Here is a 14,271-nt window from a genome sequence, read left to right as displayed (position 1 = left end):
GACTCCTGTTTTTATTGTTCACAGGGCTGAGAGCGACCATACCAAAAAACAAAACAAAGTAGAAGGCAGAATGAGAAACAAAACAGAGACCACCCCCAGTTGGCTTGAGGTATGGAGGCCAGGAGCGGGGCTGGCAGCTGCTACAAGCAGTTCGTAAGAAAGCCTTCGCCTGCCCGCACGAGGGCATGGAGTGGGGCTTGTCCTGACCCGCCTCTGCCTCAGCTCGGCTGCCTTGTGGAAGGCCTCGTTCTTACATCATCTGCAGCACCAAAGAAACATCATCGGGGCTACCGAGCTGGCAAATTCCCAAGGTCTAAGGGCCAGGAGTTGGAGTCCAGGTTGTCTCATAACCCTGTACGTGAAGTGGGGACTGCAAAGACCTACAGCAGCCAAAAAGAGGCTGCCCAGAGGGCCCATCCTGTGTCCACGAGCACAGTGACCCCAGCTGGAACAAGGAGGAGCCCACACGGGTGCTCCGCTGCTGATCCAGCTCCAAACTTGTGGCCTGGGAGAGTAGCAAAGGTTGGCTCTGGCCCTTGCACCCGCGTGTGCGACTCAGAAGAGCTCCTGGCTCTGGATCGGCTCGGCTCCGGCCACTGCAGACATTGGAGGAGCGAATCAGAGGATGGGAGCTCTTTGTCTCTCCTCTCTTTTAAAATAAACAAATTTTAAAAGAGGACCCAGGCACCTGGCAAAATGATACATTCTTCTTTGCCCTTGTTCCTGCAGATGCCTGCCAGTGAATAAATAAGGTGAGAAACTGAGTGGAAACCACAGAACAAGCGTGTGTCTCTGCCCAGGGAACAACACCTGAGACCTTGGAACTGTCACACACAGCTGACAGAACTGCTACGCAGTGTGGTGTGGTGAAGAGAAAACCGAACGGGCCTGGTGCAATAGCGTAGCAGCTAAAGTCCTCACCTTGAATGCTGGGATCCCATATGGGTGCCGGTTCTGAACCCGGTGGTCCTGCTTCCTATCCAGCTCCCTGCTTGTGGCCTGGGAAAGCAGTCAAGGACAACCCAAAGCCTAGGGACCAGCACCCATGTGGGAGACCCAGTAAAGGCTCCAGGCTCCAGGCTCCTGGCTTCAGACAGCTCAGCTCCGGCCATTGTGGCCACTTAGGAAGTGAATCAGTGGACAGCTCTTCCTCCGTCTCTCCACCTCTCTGTATATCTGACTTTCCAATAAAAATTAAAAAGAAAACCAAGGTGGAAACTCCTTCAGAAACAAGACATTATATCATGATTTACATTTTTAAAGTACCCGAATTCTAGATGAGGAAAGTGGGGGAATTAGATTGCACACACCTGAAGAAAAGCAGTGACTTGGAAGAGAAATCCCTCAAAAAACTACAGGGAATGCAACAGAACACAGATGAACACTATCTCTGAGTCCACTGTGTGTTTCGTACACGTACCGGGGCAGCAAAGCCAAAGAAATAACGGCCCGTGTCTATACGGAGTACTGGAAAACTGCAGAGGAGCCGAAAAAGCAGTCCTTGAATGGAAAGGGCCGGCAAGCTGGTCTAGTGGCTAAATTCTTGCCTCGTAAGCTCCAGGATCCCATATGGGAGCTCGTTCGTATCCTGGCTGCTCCGCTTCTGATCCAACTCCCTGCTAGTGGACCTGGGAGAGCAGCGGAGGATGGTCCAAGTGCTTGGCCCTGCCATCGCATGGGAGACCAGAGTCTAAGCCCCTGGCTTCAGCGCGCCCTGGAGCTGGCTGGTGTGGCTGTCTGGGGAGCAAACCAGCAGATGCAAGCTCTCTTTTGATCTGTTTCTGTCTCTTGCCTTTTAAAGAAAGGTTCTGATGTATGTTTTAAGTATTTGGGGGACAGCAGGATGAGAGGCTCCCTACAGCACAAGGCAGGAGAAGGGAGATGTTTGTGCTAAGGCGGACGACCAGGGGCCAGCTGGAATGCATCTACTTTCAACATCTATGTAAGAGAGACTGCAGGCATCGCTAACGGGAGGGTCTCTTCATGACTGTGTTGACCTCACAAGATTTGGGATGGCTTCTTGGCTGACCTGGAGTCCTAGACAGCCACAGTTATGCAAACTGGATTCCTTACAGGTTGCCCGGAAGCCATCCTTGCTGCAGTACCACCTGGAAAGTTCAAGGTCCAGGGCTGGGAGTGGGCCCACTAGGTCACCCCCCCGACGGGCTGCAGTTCCCACTGGTGAGCATGAGAACCAGGCTGAGGGCAGGCCTGACTGGGCAGGTGGCAGCACCTGCTGGCCTAAATGTGGGCTGACGAGTGGGGTTGGTCGGGTTGAGTTAGGCTCCAGTGCCCATTGACATGTACAGGAGCTGAATGGGATGTGGGATGGACCAGGCTGCTGCACATACCGGCATGTGCAGGAAACAGGGCTGGGGGTGGGGCTGGTGGGGGTTACTGGGGTTCCTCTAACTAGCCTGCAGATCCCGCTTGTGTGCAGGAGGGCCAAGTGAGCTGGGCAGGGTTAGCTTGGGCCGCAGCATCTGTTAGTTTACATAAAAGATGGGGCTGACAACAACGGACCGGAAAACTGCAATCACCAGTAGGTTTGTAGGCTGGCATGGGTGGCAGACTGAGCCAGATCCCACACTGGCTGGCACACACAGGAGTTAGGTCTGGGGTCACCTCAGGTGAGGTTTCTTTGGGAACCCCCTCCCGACTGGACTGCTGGACTGCTGGACCCCAACCACAGGGAGAACCATAGGATCTGTGGTCTGACTGGAGTGCGTGTTAGAACTGGGCCTCCTTAGTTATTGAAGCGGAGCAGCAGAAGGCACGCCCAGATGCAACGTGGGGAATATTGCCATCCATTGATGCCTGCAGAGGACATCCAGTACCATGGAGGGCAGAACAAATTCATCAACTCTCCCGGCCAAGCTTTGACAGCAAGTATCTTGGTGAGTGGAGACTCCAAGGTGGATAATGTCAGCCAATGGACCTTGGAAGCATTTCCTCAACCTTGGAGCAATGAAATTAACATCCTGAAACTTAAGCAGTATCCTCAGAACATGCTCCACATGGCCATCCCCCATTCCTGGGTACTGATGTAGTTGGGCTGATGGGAGTGGCCCTCTCCCCTTGTCTCCTCACTCCGGCCAGATAGAGAAAAAAATTGAAAGCAATTGTACCCTTCCCACTCTAATCAGTAGTCCATATTGGGTATACATCCTTCTCATTTATGTAAATATCACCAAAAATAAATTTATTTTTTAAAAAGTTGCCTGGCACAATCAGCCAGGCAGCATTTATCCCACGTGGGAGGAGTTCTGCTGAGGGCAGTGCGGGGCCGTGGCACGGAGCTGGTGCCAGAGCCTCGCTTGTCCCCCTCAGGCCTAGCTGTCCCGTAGCAACTAAACCCACGATTCTCCCCTCCCAAAACCTACACGGCTTAAAACATAAACTGTGTTAACATCACTTTAAAAAGTCAATCCTGCACGTGGCCCATGAGGCAATCCTTAATAAAGTTTGAAGTAGATCCTATTCTCAAAGTCTGATATGATTGAAAGTGAGCAAATTTAGAGTACAAACAGAAAACAGGCAATCCTGAACTACTTAGATATTAAATAAAACTTGGCTCAGGGCTGGCATGGCATAGTCAGTCAAGCTGCTGCCAGCAGTGGTGGCATTCCACAGGATGCCCGTTTGAGTCCCAGCTGCTCCACTTCTAACCCAGCTCCCTGCCAATAGCCTGGGAAAGCAGCACGATGGTCCAAGTGCTTGGACCCCTGCCACACTTGGCTCCCAGCTCAAACCTGGTTCAACCCTGGCTGATGTGGGCATCTGGGGAGTGAACCAGCAGCTAGAAAATCTCTCTAGCCAATTCTCAAATAAACGAATGAATCTTTAAAATAAACCAAACCCTCGGCTGGAAGAGATAGCAAAAGCAGCTTACAATCTAGCAATCAGCAACAAGGAGACTATTTCATACCAAAATGGGTAGGGTGCAATTAAAATCGTAATCTGGGAAAACCTGTAGCTTTATTGCTAGGTATGTAAGACTAGCACGAATGACACTTAGTGCTGTTCAATTAGGAACAGAACAAAATTTTCAAAAAATAAATAGAAAAAGATACAAGCCAAAGTTAATGAGAAGTGTCTTAAAAAGAAAAATGTTACCAATAATATAAAAATAAACCCCACAATGGTTACTTTCAAATGTCAGTAAAATAACCCCAGAGGAAATCTAACTGAAGCCTAACGGCTGCTAGTTCTTTAAAACAGGGTACTTGCATAAGCACCCCTAGGAAGGGTGGAGGACCCCAATCTCACCTCCTTGATAACTAGTCCTGACGTTTCGAGCAGGGATTGTTAACTTGAAAAACCGACAGCCTTAACAACTCTCCCTGTGCGTTTATTTCATATTCATGTTACCCACCGCTTCTGACACTTCCAAACCAACCCCCCCCCCGAAATGGCATCTCAGATCCCTGCGGTGGTCTTTCCTGTCAGCTGGTGGTCTTTCCAGTCAGCTAGTACTCTTCCCACACACACCAATCAACGTGGCTACTTTTCAATTTCTTAGAAAGTCAATCAAATAAACCACAGGTGTTGAGAAAACATTTGCAAATGGCACACCTGATAAAGGATTATTACCTCCAGACAGGCAATGAACTCTTAATAAGAAAACAGAGAATCCAATTAAGAAGCAGGCCAAGCTGTGACACGTCCGGCACTAAAACCGTTAGCAAATAAAGTCCTGAAGAGACTGCCAACAAGCCAGGGCGGGAGTGGTTTCCAAACGAAAACAGGGTGTACCCCCATCTCTATTACAATGGCCCAGATCCCAAGCTCCAGCCACACGCCTCAGGGACTCAAGGATGATGGAATGCAAGATGGTACAACCACACATGACCCTGGGTTCTGACACAAGTGAACTGAAGACTTGAGCAAAGCAATCCAGCACGCTGGCATCCTAAGTAGCTTTCCCCATGACTGCCCACACTTTAATGAAAGGTTGAATAAACCGGTCAATGTGGACTCTGTAATAATCACCATAAAAATATAATTCTTCAGGCCCCATGCGATGGCTCAGTAGCTAAATATTTGCCTTGCAAGTGCTAGGATCCCATATGGTCAGTTCTAATCCCAGCTGCTGCCCTGTTCATGGCCTGGGAAAGCAGGAGAGGATGGCCCAAAGCCATGGGACCCTGCACCTGCATGGGAGACCTGGAAAAAGCTCCTGGCTCTTGCTAGTAGCCACTTGGGGAGTGAGCCAGCAGATGGGAGACCTTCTCTTAGTAAAATCTGTCTTTCCAATAAAAATACATAAATCTTTAAAAAATATTCTTCAAGTCATGAACTCAGAGGAATTGGAAATTACTAGTACTAAGCCAAGGGTACTATGGTCCCACTGCAATGGCATTCTGGACTGGGCAGAACTGGGGGACGGCAGAGTGCTGGATGCTGGGGCCTGGGGCCGAGCAGGCAGAGGATGTCGAAGGCGGTAGAACTACACTGCCATGCACGTGGCACACCCAGGCCAGGCAGCACCCAGACTGGAGGACAAAGGAGCTACTGTCAGTTCCCGTGATGCAACTTCACATTCCTCTGAGTTGGGGTGGTCAGCGCTGCAGGAGGCTGGGAGTGCAGTTGGGAAGCCCCTGTGCTGGGCCGTACCTCAAACTTCTCTGCCATAACATTAGTTATCTTTTCTCACCTCTGCCCTTTCTGTTCACAGGGGCTCCCTGCTGAGCTCCAGGCAGGCTGCTGGGCACCTGCTCTCTGACCTTAGAAGATTCTGCACCTGCTGGCTGCCTCCATTCCAGCCCAGGTCAAGTGAATCCAGTGTGGCACTTGCCACCCTTCTTCCCTAAGGAAGAAGCCCAGGCTGGGTCCTCGTTTGCTCAGTGCAAGCTGAAAGGAACTGTAGCTGCGCATGCTCCCATCACCCGCTTTTTGTGGCCCATTTGCCCAGCCCAAGCTTTGCCACGTTTTCTATGAGGATGGACTCTAGCCATGCTCAAGTCTCCTGGACTATACCATAGAGCTATGAGCCACACTGAGGTAGTGGTCCCTGCTGGCATGATGCCTGCTGCCAACTCTCCACCCCAGTGTGACTGTTTTTCAATTTGGTGATCTGAAACAATGCCCCCACAAGAAGTAATAATTGCATTGGATCAAAAAAAAAGGCTGGCCCTGGCGCAGTGGCTGAAGCCTTTGCCATGTACGCACCAGGATCCCATATGGGCACTGGTTCATGTCCCGGCGGTCCCACTTCCCATCTAGTTCCCTGCCTGTGGTCTGGGAAAGCAGTTGAGGACGGCCCAAAGCTTTGGGACCCTGCACCCACATGGGAGACCCAGAAAAAGTTCCTGGCTTCTGGCTCCAGCCATTTTGGTCACTTGGGGAGTGAATCAGTGGATGGAAGATCTTCATCTCGGTCTTTCCTCCTCTCTGTATATCTGGCTTTCCAATAAACATAAATAAACCTTCATTAAAAAAAGACACACACAAGAAAACACTGCACAGAGATCTACTCCCTTCAAACCTGACAAGAAATAAGCCCAACTTAAAAAAAAAACCAAAAAGATAAAAACATTTAATAGGTGTTACATCCAACTTCAGCACGTGACCGAACATCGTTAGGGCAGCTGTGCATCACAACCCTTCGATAAGCCATGCCGCAGGTGGCCTTCCCCGCACACGCTGATCTGCCCGCGAGGTTCCTGGCAGTGCTCCGCGGCTCTGCACAACACTGTGTCCGTCCTTGCTCTCGTCGTCTTCAGAGCTGCTTGTGCAACGGGCATCGGCTCTCAGTGCCACTGATTTGCTCCCTGCTATCTAGAACAAAGGACATATCCCAACACGGGGCCTGGCCTGCAGGCAGCGTCCGTGGGGCTCACTGCCCCTTCCTCCCTTCAGCGGCTGACACATGGATCTGTTGTCAAACCCACCTCCTCTCTGCTGGAAGAATGGTCATGGGAGAACAAGCAATCCACTGCTAATCAGCAGATGTGCCCCTTCTGGAAAACCCCTAGCTTCTCCAGGAAATCCATCTTGCCTTCTCCACCTGACTCTGCTAAAGATGGTGGTTTTGGGGCTGGCACCAACTGCATAAAATGTTAAGCCTCTGCCTGCAGTGCCAACATTCCACATTGGTGCCAGTTCGAGTCCTGGCTGCTCCACTTATAATCCAGCTCCTGCTGATGGTCTGGGAAAGCAGCAAAAGTTGGCCCAAGTGCTTGGATCCCTGCACCTACAAGGGAGACTCAGGAGCTCCTGGATCCAAACCAGCCCAACTCCAGCTGTTGCAGCCATTTGGGGAGTGAACCAGCCAATGAAGATCTGTTTCTCCTCTCTCTATAAGTCTGCCTTTCATATAAAGATAAATCCTTAAAAAGATGGCAATGTTCCCCTCCCCGGGAAGCTGACAGAGTGCTCAGGTGCCACAGCAGGCAGCCTGGCCCCTTGATGTCCTAAGCCACTCTTACCAGCTTCCAGAGGAAAGGAGAGACAAGCAGTTACGTTTTTTGCTTTGTTTTGCTTTGAGTTTTCAGCGATCTGCCACCAGGGTTGACAACGACCATGAAAACTCATAATAAATTTCAAATGTTGGACTGCTAATGAGGGTGCAGGCAAGGTGGTGGTCACCACCCACTAGGGCCAAGACAGGAGTCCCCTAGAGTCACCTGGGGGATAACACAGAGCCATTGCTGTCCCTCTGCTCCCTGCACAGGCTCGCACATCCCTCGGATCAAGGAGCGTCATGTGGCAGCACGCACTTTCACATTTCACATGGTTTCAGAGCAACACCTGGAGGTTTCATTGAATAAGGATCTGATGGTAGAGCAGTCGCCGAGTGGCCCACCACTGTGCATGACAGTCAGTTGATGCAGCACGTGGTGACCAGGATATGGGATGGGACTCGGAGATTCCGAGGCCGGTGGGTGCAGAGGTTCAGCTCAAGGCATGTCCTTCAAGACCCAAACAGCATCCGCCACCTGCTCCCATGGGAGTCACATGCCCAGGTCCCTGCACACGCAGAGGGGGGAACACCCAGTCTGCTGGAATGCAGCTGAGCACGTGGCTGACCCATCTGCTGCTTCCAGCTCGGCATTTGTGTGGAAGCTGCTTCATCCGTGGGCCAGGAACAGCGAGTCACGCTCCCAATGAGGGCTGAGCCCGATCCTTGCTTTGTGCACTGACCGTCAAGGGGGAGGCTCAGCGAGGACTCATTCCAGATCTCAGACGCACAAACTGGGCCTCAAAGGCAAGTGCAGGAGCCCAGCACAGATGCAACCCCTCTGCCCCGACTTCCTTCCTCGGAGTCCACACACTGAATCTCACAGGAGGCCTCCACTCCCACGAAAGCTAACTCTAAATGAACCATGTTTGCCATCAAACATTTTGGATAACAGACACAAGTGTTGTCAACTGCCATGAGAGGGACAAAAACATACATTTCTTTCTCTTGTTCAGTGTTCCTTTCAATGGATGTCTCGCCAGAGCTGATCAAGTGATGCCTATGGGGAGGGTATGGCTCCAGAGCTCCTGAGTCAGGTCTTTGCCAAGGGGTCAAACACCTCCAGCGCCGTCCTCTGGTCTCTGTCACTGGTGGACTCCCAGTGGCTGGAAGTGTTCTGTAACAGCTCGCCCTGGACGTGTGCTGGCGTGGGAGCAGCCTTTTCAGGGTCTCTGATGCCTGAGTCCAAGGCGTCAGAGCTCTTGGGAAGCCAGGCGTTATTCAACAGTTTGGGATGGTGGAGAAGGTTCCAGAAGGGATCCTGGTATTCACCCAGCAGGGAGGCTGCCTCTGGCTTCGGGACTCTGCAGCCATTGGTTTCAGCGCTGATGGCAGAGGAGGTACTCAAGGAAGCCACTTGGGGAAGGAGCAGGTCTGGCTCCAGAGGGCGTCCCTGCACCCGGTCACTGCCATCACCATCACCTGGGCGGTCCTGCAGGAGCTGGCTATTGCCCCGCAGGACATGCAGGTGGAAGGCTGGTGGTGCCGACTTCTTCCTCCTTGGGGGCACCTTGGGCATGGGAGATGGGGCCTCAGGTGGCAGGAGCAGGCAGGTATCTGGTGCGGGAGAGGCTGCAGCCGGTGCTGGTGCTGGTGCTGGTGCCTCACTGCTGGGCCTCCTCGGGGCACTTCTCCCAGGCTGCAGTGTCCTGGGTTTGGGGACAGGAGGGGCTCGAGGGGGGGCTTCAAGGCTTGCTTCTGGGGGCCCGATTGTGAAACGGACAGCCTCTTGCACCAAGTCTTCTTCCGGTGACAGGGGCTGGGGACAGCAAGACAAAAGCACATGTGAGTGCAGGCTCAGAGCCCCAGGCTGACAGCAAGGGGCGGAGCCGAGATGCCACCTTGATCAAACCCAGAGTGTGAATGTCTGGATGCTGGTCAGGGGGCCAGGTACGGAAACACACAAGACACACACCAGGGGTCAAGTCACAGAGCATGGCCAGTGAGAGCCCGACGGGGGTTTCCCCCACCCCAAGGGTTTTAAAGCATGGTCAGAGGGAACGTGCAGGAGCAGTTCTCCTGGGAAATGGGACTGTGCTCTATTGACCCAGCAATGCCCTCTGCTAACGACTTGGCCCAAGGCTGCGGTTCTGCTGGGTGACCTGCGGGCGTGTATCATGGCACAGGGTCACGCTGACCGGTTGCTGCACTTGCCTCTTCCTTCAAGGGCCCTTCAAAAAGCTCTTGGGAAAGCCAGATTAAGATAAGCTTATGTTGGTGCCAAAAAAACCCAGAAACACACATTTGCCACGCACTTTTACGAGACCCCAGGTAAAGTGACAGAGAGGAATGGGAAACCGGCCCGGGGCTGGCTCTATCTGGAAGTCTCCTGAATTCCTGCCCTCCCGTCTGGGGGAGGGCACCTGCCTTGCAGCTGACACTTCAGAGGTCCACAATGGAAGACCTGACCTCAGCAGGTGACTGGGGCCCCTGCCACCCACGCGGGACAGGCCTGGATTGAGATCTTTGTGGTCCAGCTCAGCCCTGGCTGCTGCGGACACTCGGGGGCCACAGCAAACCAGTGGACGAGACCCCTCTATACCCACCTCCCACCCATGGGATCTCACTGCTTCTCAAATCAAATAATAATAAAATAAAAGTAAAAAAAAAAAGTACAGTAAGCCCTTCTCCGCCCGGCTTCTACATTCACACCTGCACACAGGCGGGGGAGAGTGAAGGCAACTCTGCCCCTGAGATTTAAAAGCAAAGGGACATAAGTGCCGGGAGGAGGAGGGACAAGGCCCATGCAAGAAGCCACGGCAGGCAGACGGAGGGCAGCGACCGCAAGCGGCACAGAGGAGCGTCCCGAGAGCCAGGCCAGCTCTGCGGAGACGAGAGCAGCAACAACACAACCTCACTCGGCACCGGCGGGCAAGCAGCGGGCACCGGGCGACGGGCAGGCGAAGGAGGGATTACCGCACGTCCCGGGACTAGGAGCCCAAGCTCAAGCGGAGGACCCGGAGGTGTCCAGGGGCGCCAGTCTTTGGGCGGCTACTGTCCTTACAAACTCCTGTTTGTGCAGCAGCAGGCAAGGCTCAGAAGCCGGAGAGCGAGAGCAGAATACGATCTGCAAGACAAGCGGCGAGGGGCGCCTGGGACCCCGGCAGCGCGCGGGGTCAGCCACCAGCCCTGGAGCGAGCGGGCCACAGCATCCCAGCACAAAACCCCAAGCAGAAGGCTCCCACGCCTCGTGTCCTCTGAGGACACAGGGACACAGCTGTGTTCTGCCAGCGAGCTCCAAGCCGCAGCATGGGGAGGGCGGAGAGACCCCAGGGTGCGACCGGCCCGGGCGTGTGCGTCCTCCCAGCTCCTGGCTGAGACATGGCGTTCAGATCTAGCAATCAAGTGACTGAGGTTGGCGCTACCTTTCCTGTCCTCCGCAAGATGGGCTTCTTCAGGGCAGGGACCCTGGGCGCAGGCCGGCGGGGCAGCAGTGGGGGCGGCTGGCCGGCGCCCGGCGTGGCTGTGGCAGCAGGGTCAGGCTCTGGGCGGCAGGCTCCGTGTTCCCGTAAGGTCACCGCGCTCAGGGCTTCCTCGGGGGCACCTGAAACAAGAAATCACCTGGCTGAGGCATGAAGGGCGAGACCCCTGACGGCCTGGCACAGTCTTCTTGATTTAAGAGATTTAGTTACCGATCTGATGGGCAGAGTTACAAAGGCAGGGACACATACAGAGACCTTCCATCACTCCTCAAGTGGATGCAACCGGCAGGTCTGGGCCAGCGGAAGCCAGGAGCCAGGCCCTTCCTCCCAGACCTGTGGCTGGTAGGGACCAGCATCTGCTGCCTTCTCAGGTGCGTTAGCTGGGGGCTGGATTGGAAGCGGAGCAGGCCAGACTTGAACTGGCACTCTGAATTACGGGTGTCAGTGTCTCAAGCTGCGGCTTAGCTCACTGTGCCACAACATAAACCCTGGATTTAATCTGCAAGTGTTTTGTGTTCCAAGGATAATTCATTAATTCTAAACATTTCCTTTTTTTCCCCCCTAAAAACAAATGGAAAGAATTCCTGAAGACTGTCAGAACCAACCAGCTAGGTTCAGCCGCAGCTTTTGCCCCACCTCTCTCTGGCAGTAGGGTGGGGGGTGGAAGTGGTAGTGGACAGGACGAGAGGGGTCTAGATTTGGTCAGGGAGACCCTGGCACTACATGGAAAGCTTTGGAAATACCCCACACCACTTCTCTGGAACGCGATCAAAGTCTCACCGTAGCTGGGAAGATGGTAAGCCGGGACTGGGTGGACGTCAGCCTTTCCTGACATCGCATCCTGGGTTTCTAAAATAAAGCTTTCCTGGAGCTAGTGTGGGGGCTCAACGGGCCAATCCTCTACTCACAAGTGCCGGCATCCCATATGGGCTCCATTTCTGCTTCAGCAGCCTGCTAATGGCTTGGGAAAGCAGCAAAGAATGGCCAAGTCCTTGGGACCCTGCACCCACACAGGAGATCTGACCAAAGCTCCTGGCTCTGGATCGGCTCAGCTCTGGTCACTGTGGCCACCCTCTGCAGCCCCTTTCCGATCTCTAGACGCCACCGAGTGACTCTGGGTCACGTCGCATTGCCGCAGTCGGGTGGTGGGTGCCCCAGTGTCTGGCTCCCTTCCCCTGTGCCGCTTCCCTTAGTGCAGCGTTCTGAATTCTACCACCACCACCATCATCATGGCTGAACAATATTCTACTCTATGGATACACCACATTTTGCATATCCATTGTCAGACATGGGCTATTACTTTCCAGCTTTTCATCATTGCGGGTGTGAGGTGATATCCAGCTGCGGGTCTCAGAGCTTCCTTCCAGCTGTTTGAGAATGCCAGGTGGGTGAGATACACCTGCTAAGAGCAAACGAGGCTCACACCATCGCCTATACCTTTCTCAAAGGAAATTAGGTTCTCTTCCCAAGGGGGCCCTGGGGCAAAGCCAGAACCCACACAAGGTAAGCGACTGGAGCCTTCTCAGTGAACGGGGAAAGCCGAACCCAGCGATGGGGGCAGGGGGTCACACACAGGAAAAACCACAAAGACGAACAGCCGGTGTGGGGGGGGGTAACAATTTCTTGCCACTTGCTGGCAATGTAGAAGTCAGATACTGTACCTAATATAAAGCACGAACCATCAGTGCCTAACAGCGCTGGCAGAATGCTCTAAGTTATGCTGGTCTTTCCGCACTGCTGAGCAGCCCTGGGGCCACTGGCGTAGGCATACCGTGCTTTGCATTAACCATCATCACATGTGGACCAGACAGCTCAGCGATGGAATGCCAGGTAGCACTATTAACGGGCACTTCCGCTGGACACTGACCAGGAACACGAGGCTTGGCACCCCTGCTCCCAGGCCACCTTCAGCCAGGGGCGCCCGGCGCATGGGTCCCCCTCTTACCTCCTCCGGCTTGCAGCAGGCTCCGGATCGCTGCCTCAGCCTCCTGGGCGTTGGTGGTCTTGATCTGCTTGACATTGTAGGGCTTACTGATCCCGGTCCTGGCTCTGGGCTGCAGGACGAATGAAGGCGAGAAGTGCATGAACTCGGGCAGAAGCGCCTCTGCTGACACGGTACAAGAAGGACTAGGAATATGTACCCTCAGCCCTGGGCACCCCTCCTGCCCCGGGCCGTGACTGGAGCAAGACCCAGTACAAGAAGGGCAAGAATGGCACCCCCAGCCCTGGGCACCCCTCCTGCCCTGGGCACCCCTCCTGTCCCTGGCTGAGAGAGGAACATGACAGCAAGGAGGGGCTTGGAGGACCTGTCCTTGCTGGGCACCACTGGTACCTCATCAAGCCTGTTCTCTCCCATGATCGCTCCTGCCTGTCCGCCTGAGGCCAGCTGGGCTCCCTGGGCCTCGTCTCCCTAACCACAGTAGGATGATAGTCAGGCTGACCGGCCTCTCTCCCCCTTGCCCTTCCATCGGCGAAGGGTTTTTCACACCGGGGCCAAAGGCAAAAGTCACGAACGCCTGAGCGTAGGAGCCACGGGCAGAGACACATGGGAAGCTCCGTCTCCCAAACGGTGCACCCACCACGTGCAGAGTCAGGGTGCGGGGCGCGGTGGTGGGCAGGTGGCGGGCTGGAGCCACACAAGCCCGGATGAAGGCAGCAGCGGTGGCTGCTTGGAGCTGTGCCGCTGGGACAGTGTGACTCACCGGCTGTTGCAGAGCTCCCGGCAGGAGCTTTGCTGTCTGCAAGACGGAGTACTGCCCGTGGGTGCCGGAGGAGATGGACACATCCGAGGCTGACTTCTTCACCATCAAGCCCGCTGTGAAAACCAAGGGCGCAGCCTCAGCAGAGAGGGACGTCCCAGCTTGGCGGCCAGGCACAGCCCACGGAAAAGCAGAAGCGGCAGCCAGTGACCCGGTTGGGGCCCCGAGCACCCTGTGGCAGAGCCTGGCAGGCATCTCCCGGGATTCCGCCCAGTGCTCCAGCAGCTCTCCCTGTCCCTGCACACTGCAGCAGAAATCGTAACCTGACATCTGTTATCAAAGTCCATGGATTATTGTTATTACTTGTTTTTTGGGAGGCAGACAGATCCAGAAGCCTCCTGCTTCCTGGCTCACTCCACAAATGCCTGCCGTGGCCAAAGCCAGAGCCAGGAACTCCAGCCAGGTCCCCCGCACGAGTGGCCAGATCAGTCCCTGAAGCCACCAGGCTACCTTCATGCCAGGACTGATATGTGGGCGTCCTAACCGGCATCATCACCACAACAATCACCTACATGAGATCAACAAATTGTTTTAAAAAGCCAACTGACTGGGCCCAGCATGGCAGCCTAGTAGCTAAAATCCTTGCCTTGCATGCACCAGGATCCTATATGAGTGCTCGTTCTAATCC

The 14,271-nt window shown here is 54.2% G+C and overlaps 1 protein-coding gene across 2 annotated transcripts in view; it reads right to left on the bottom strand.

Moving 5' to 3' along the window:
* Nucleotides 1–7,400: 7,400 nt before the first annotated feature.
* Nucleotides 7,401–14,271, bottom strand: part of SYNJ2 (synaptojanin 2) — an 80,786-nt gene continuing 73,915 nt past the window's right edge. For both annotated transcript variants that reach the window (XM_040965402.1, XM_040965403.1), the window contains 4 exons: nt 13,587–13,699; nt 12,830–12,938; nt 10,828–11,006; nt 7,401–9,221 (listed from right to left, as the gene is read on the bottom strand). In XM_040965402.1, coding sequence (XP_040821336.1) covers nt 8,496–9,221; nt 10,828–11,006; nt 12,830–12,938; nt 13,587–13,699 — 1,127 coding nt within the window. In that variant the 3' untranslated portion in view covers nt 7,401–8,495. The remainder of the gene's footprint in view (nt 9,222–10,827; nt 11,007–12,829; nt 12,939–13,586; nt 13,700–14,271) is intronic.

The sequence above is a fragment of the Ochotona curzoniae genome, unplaced genomic scaffold (genome assembly GCF_017591425.1).
Source record: "Ochotona curzoniae isolate NIBS_2020 unplaced genomic scaffold, NIBS_Ocur_1.0 scaffold_3890, whole genome shotgun sequence".
Taxonomy (NCBI): domain Eukaryota; kingdom Metazoa; phylum Chordata; class Mammalia; order Lagomorpha; family Ochotonidae; genus Ochotona; species Ochotona curzoniae.
Note: the sequence above shows the minus strand (reverse complement) of the source record. Positions and strands in the feature narration are given on the sequence as shown.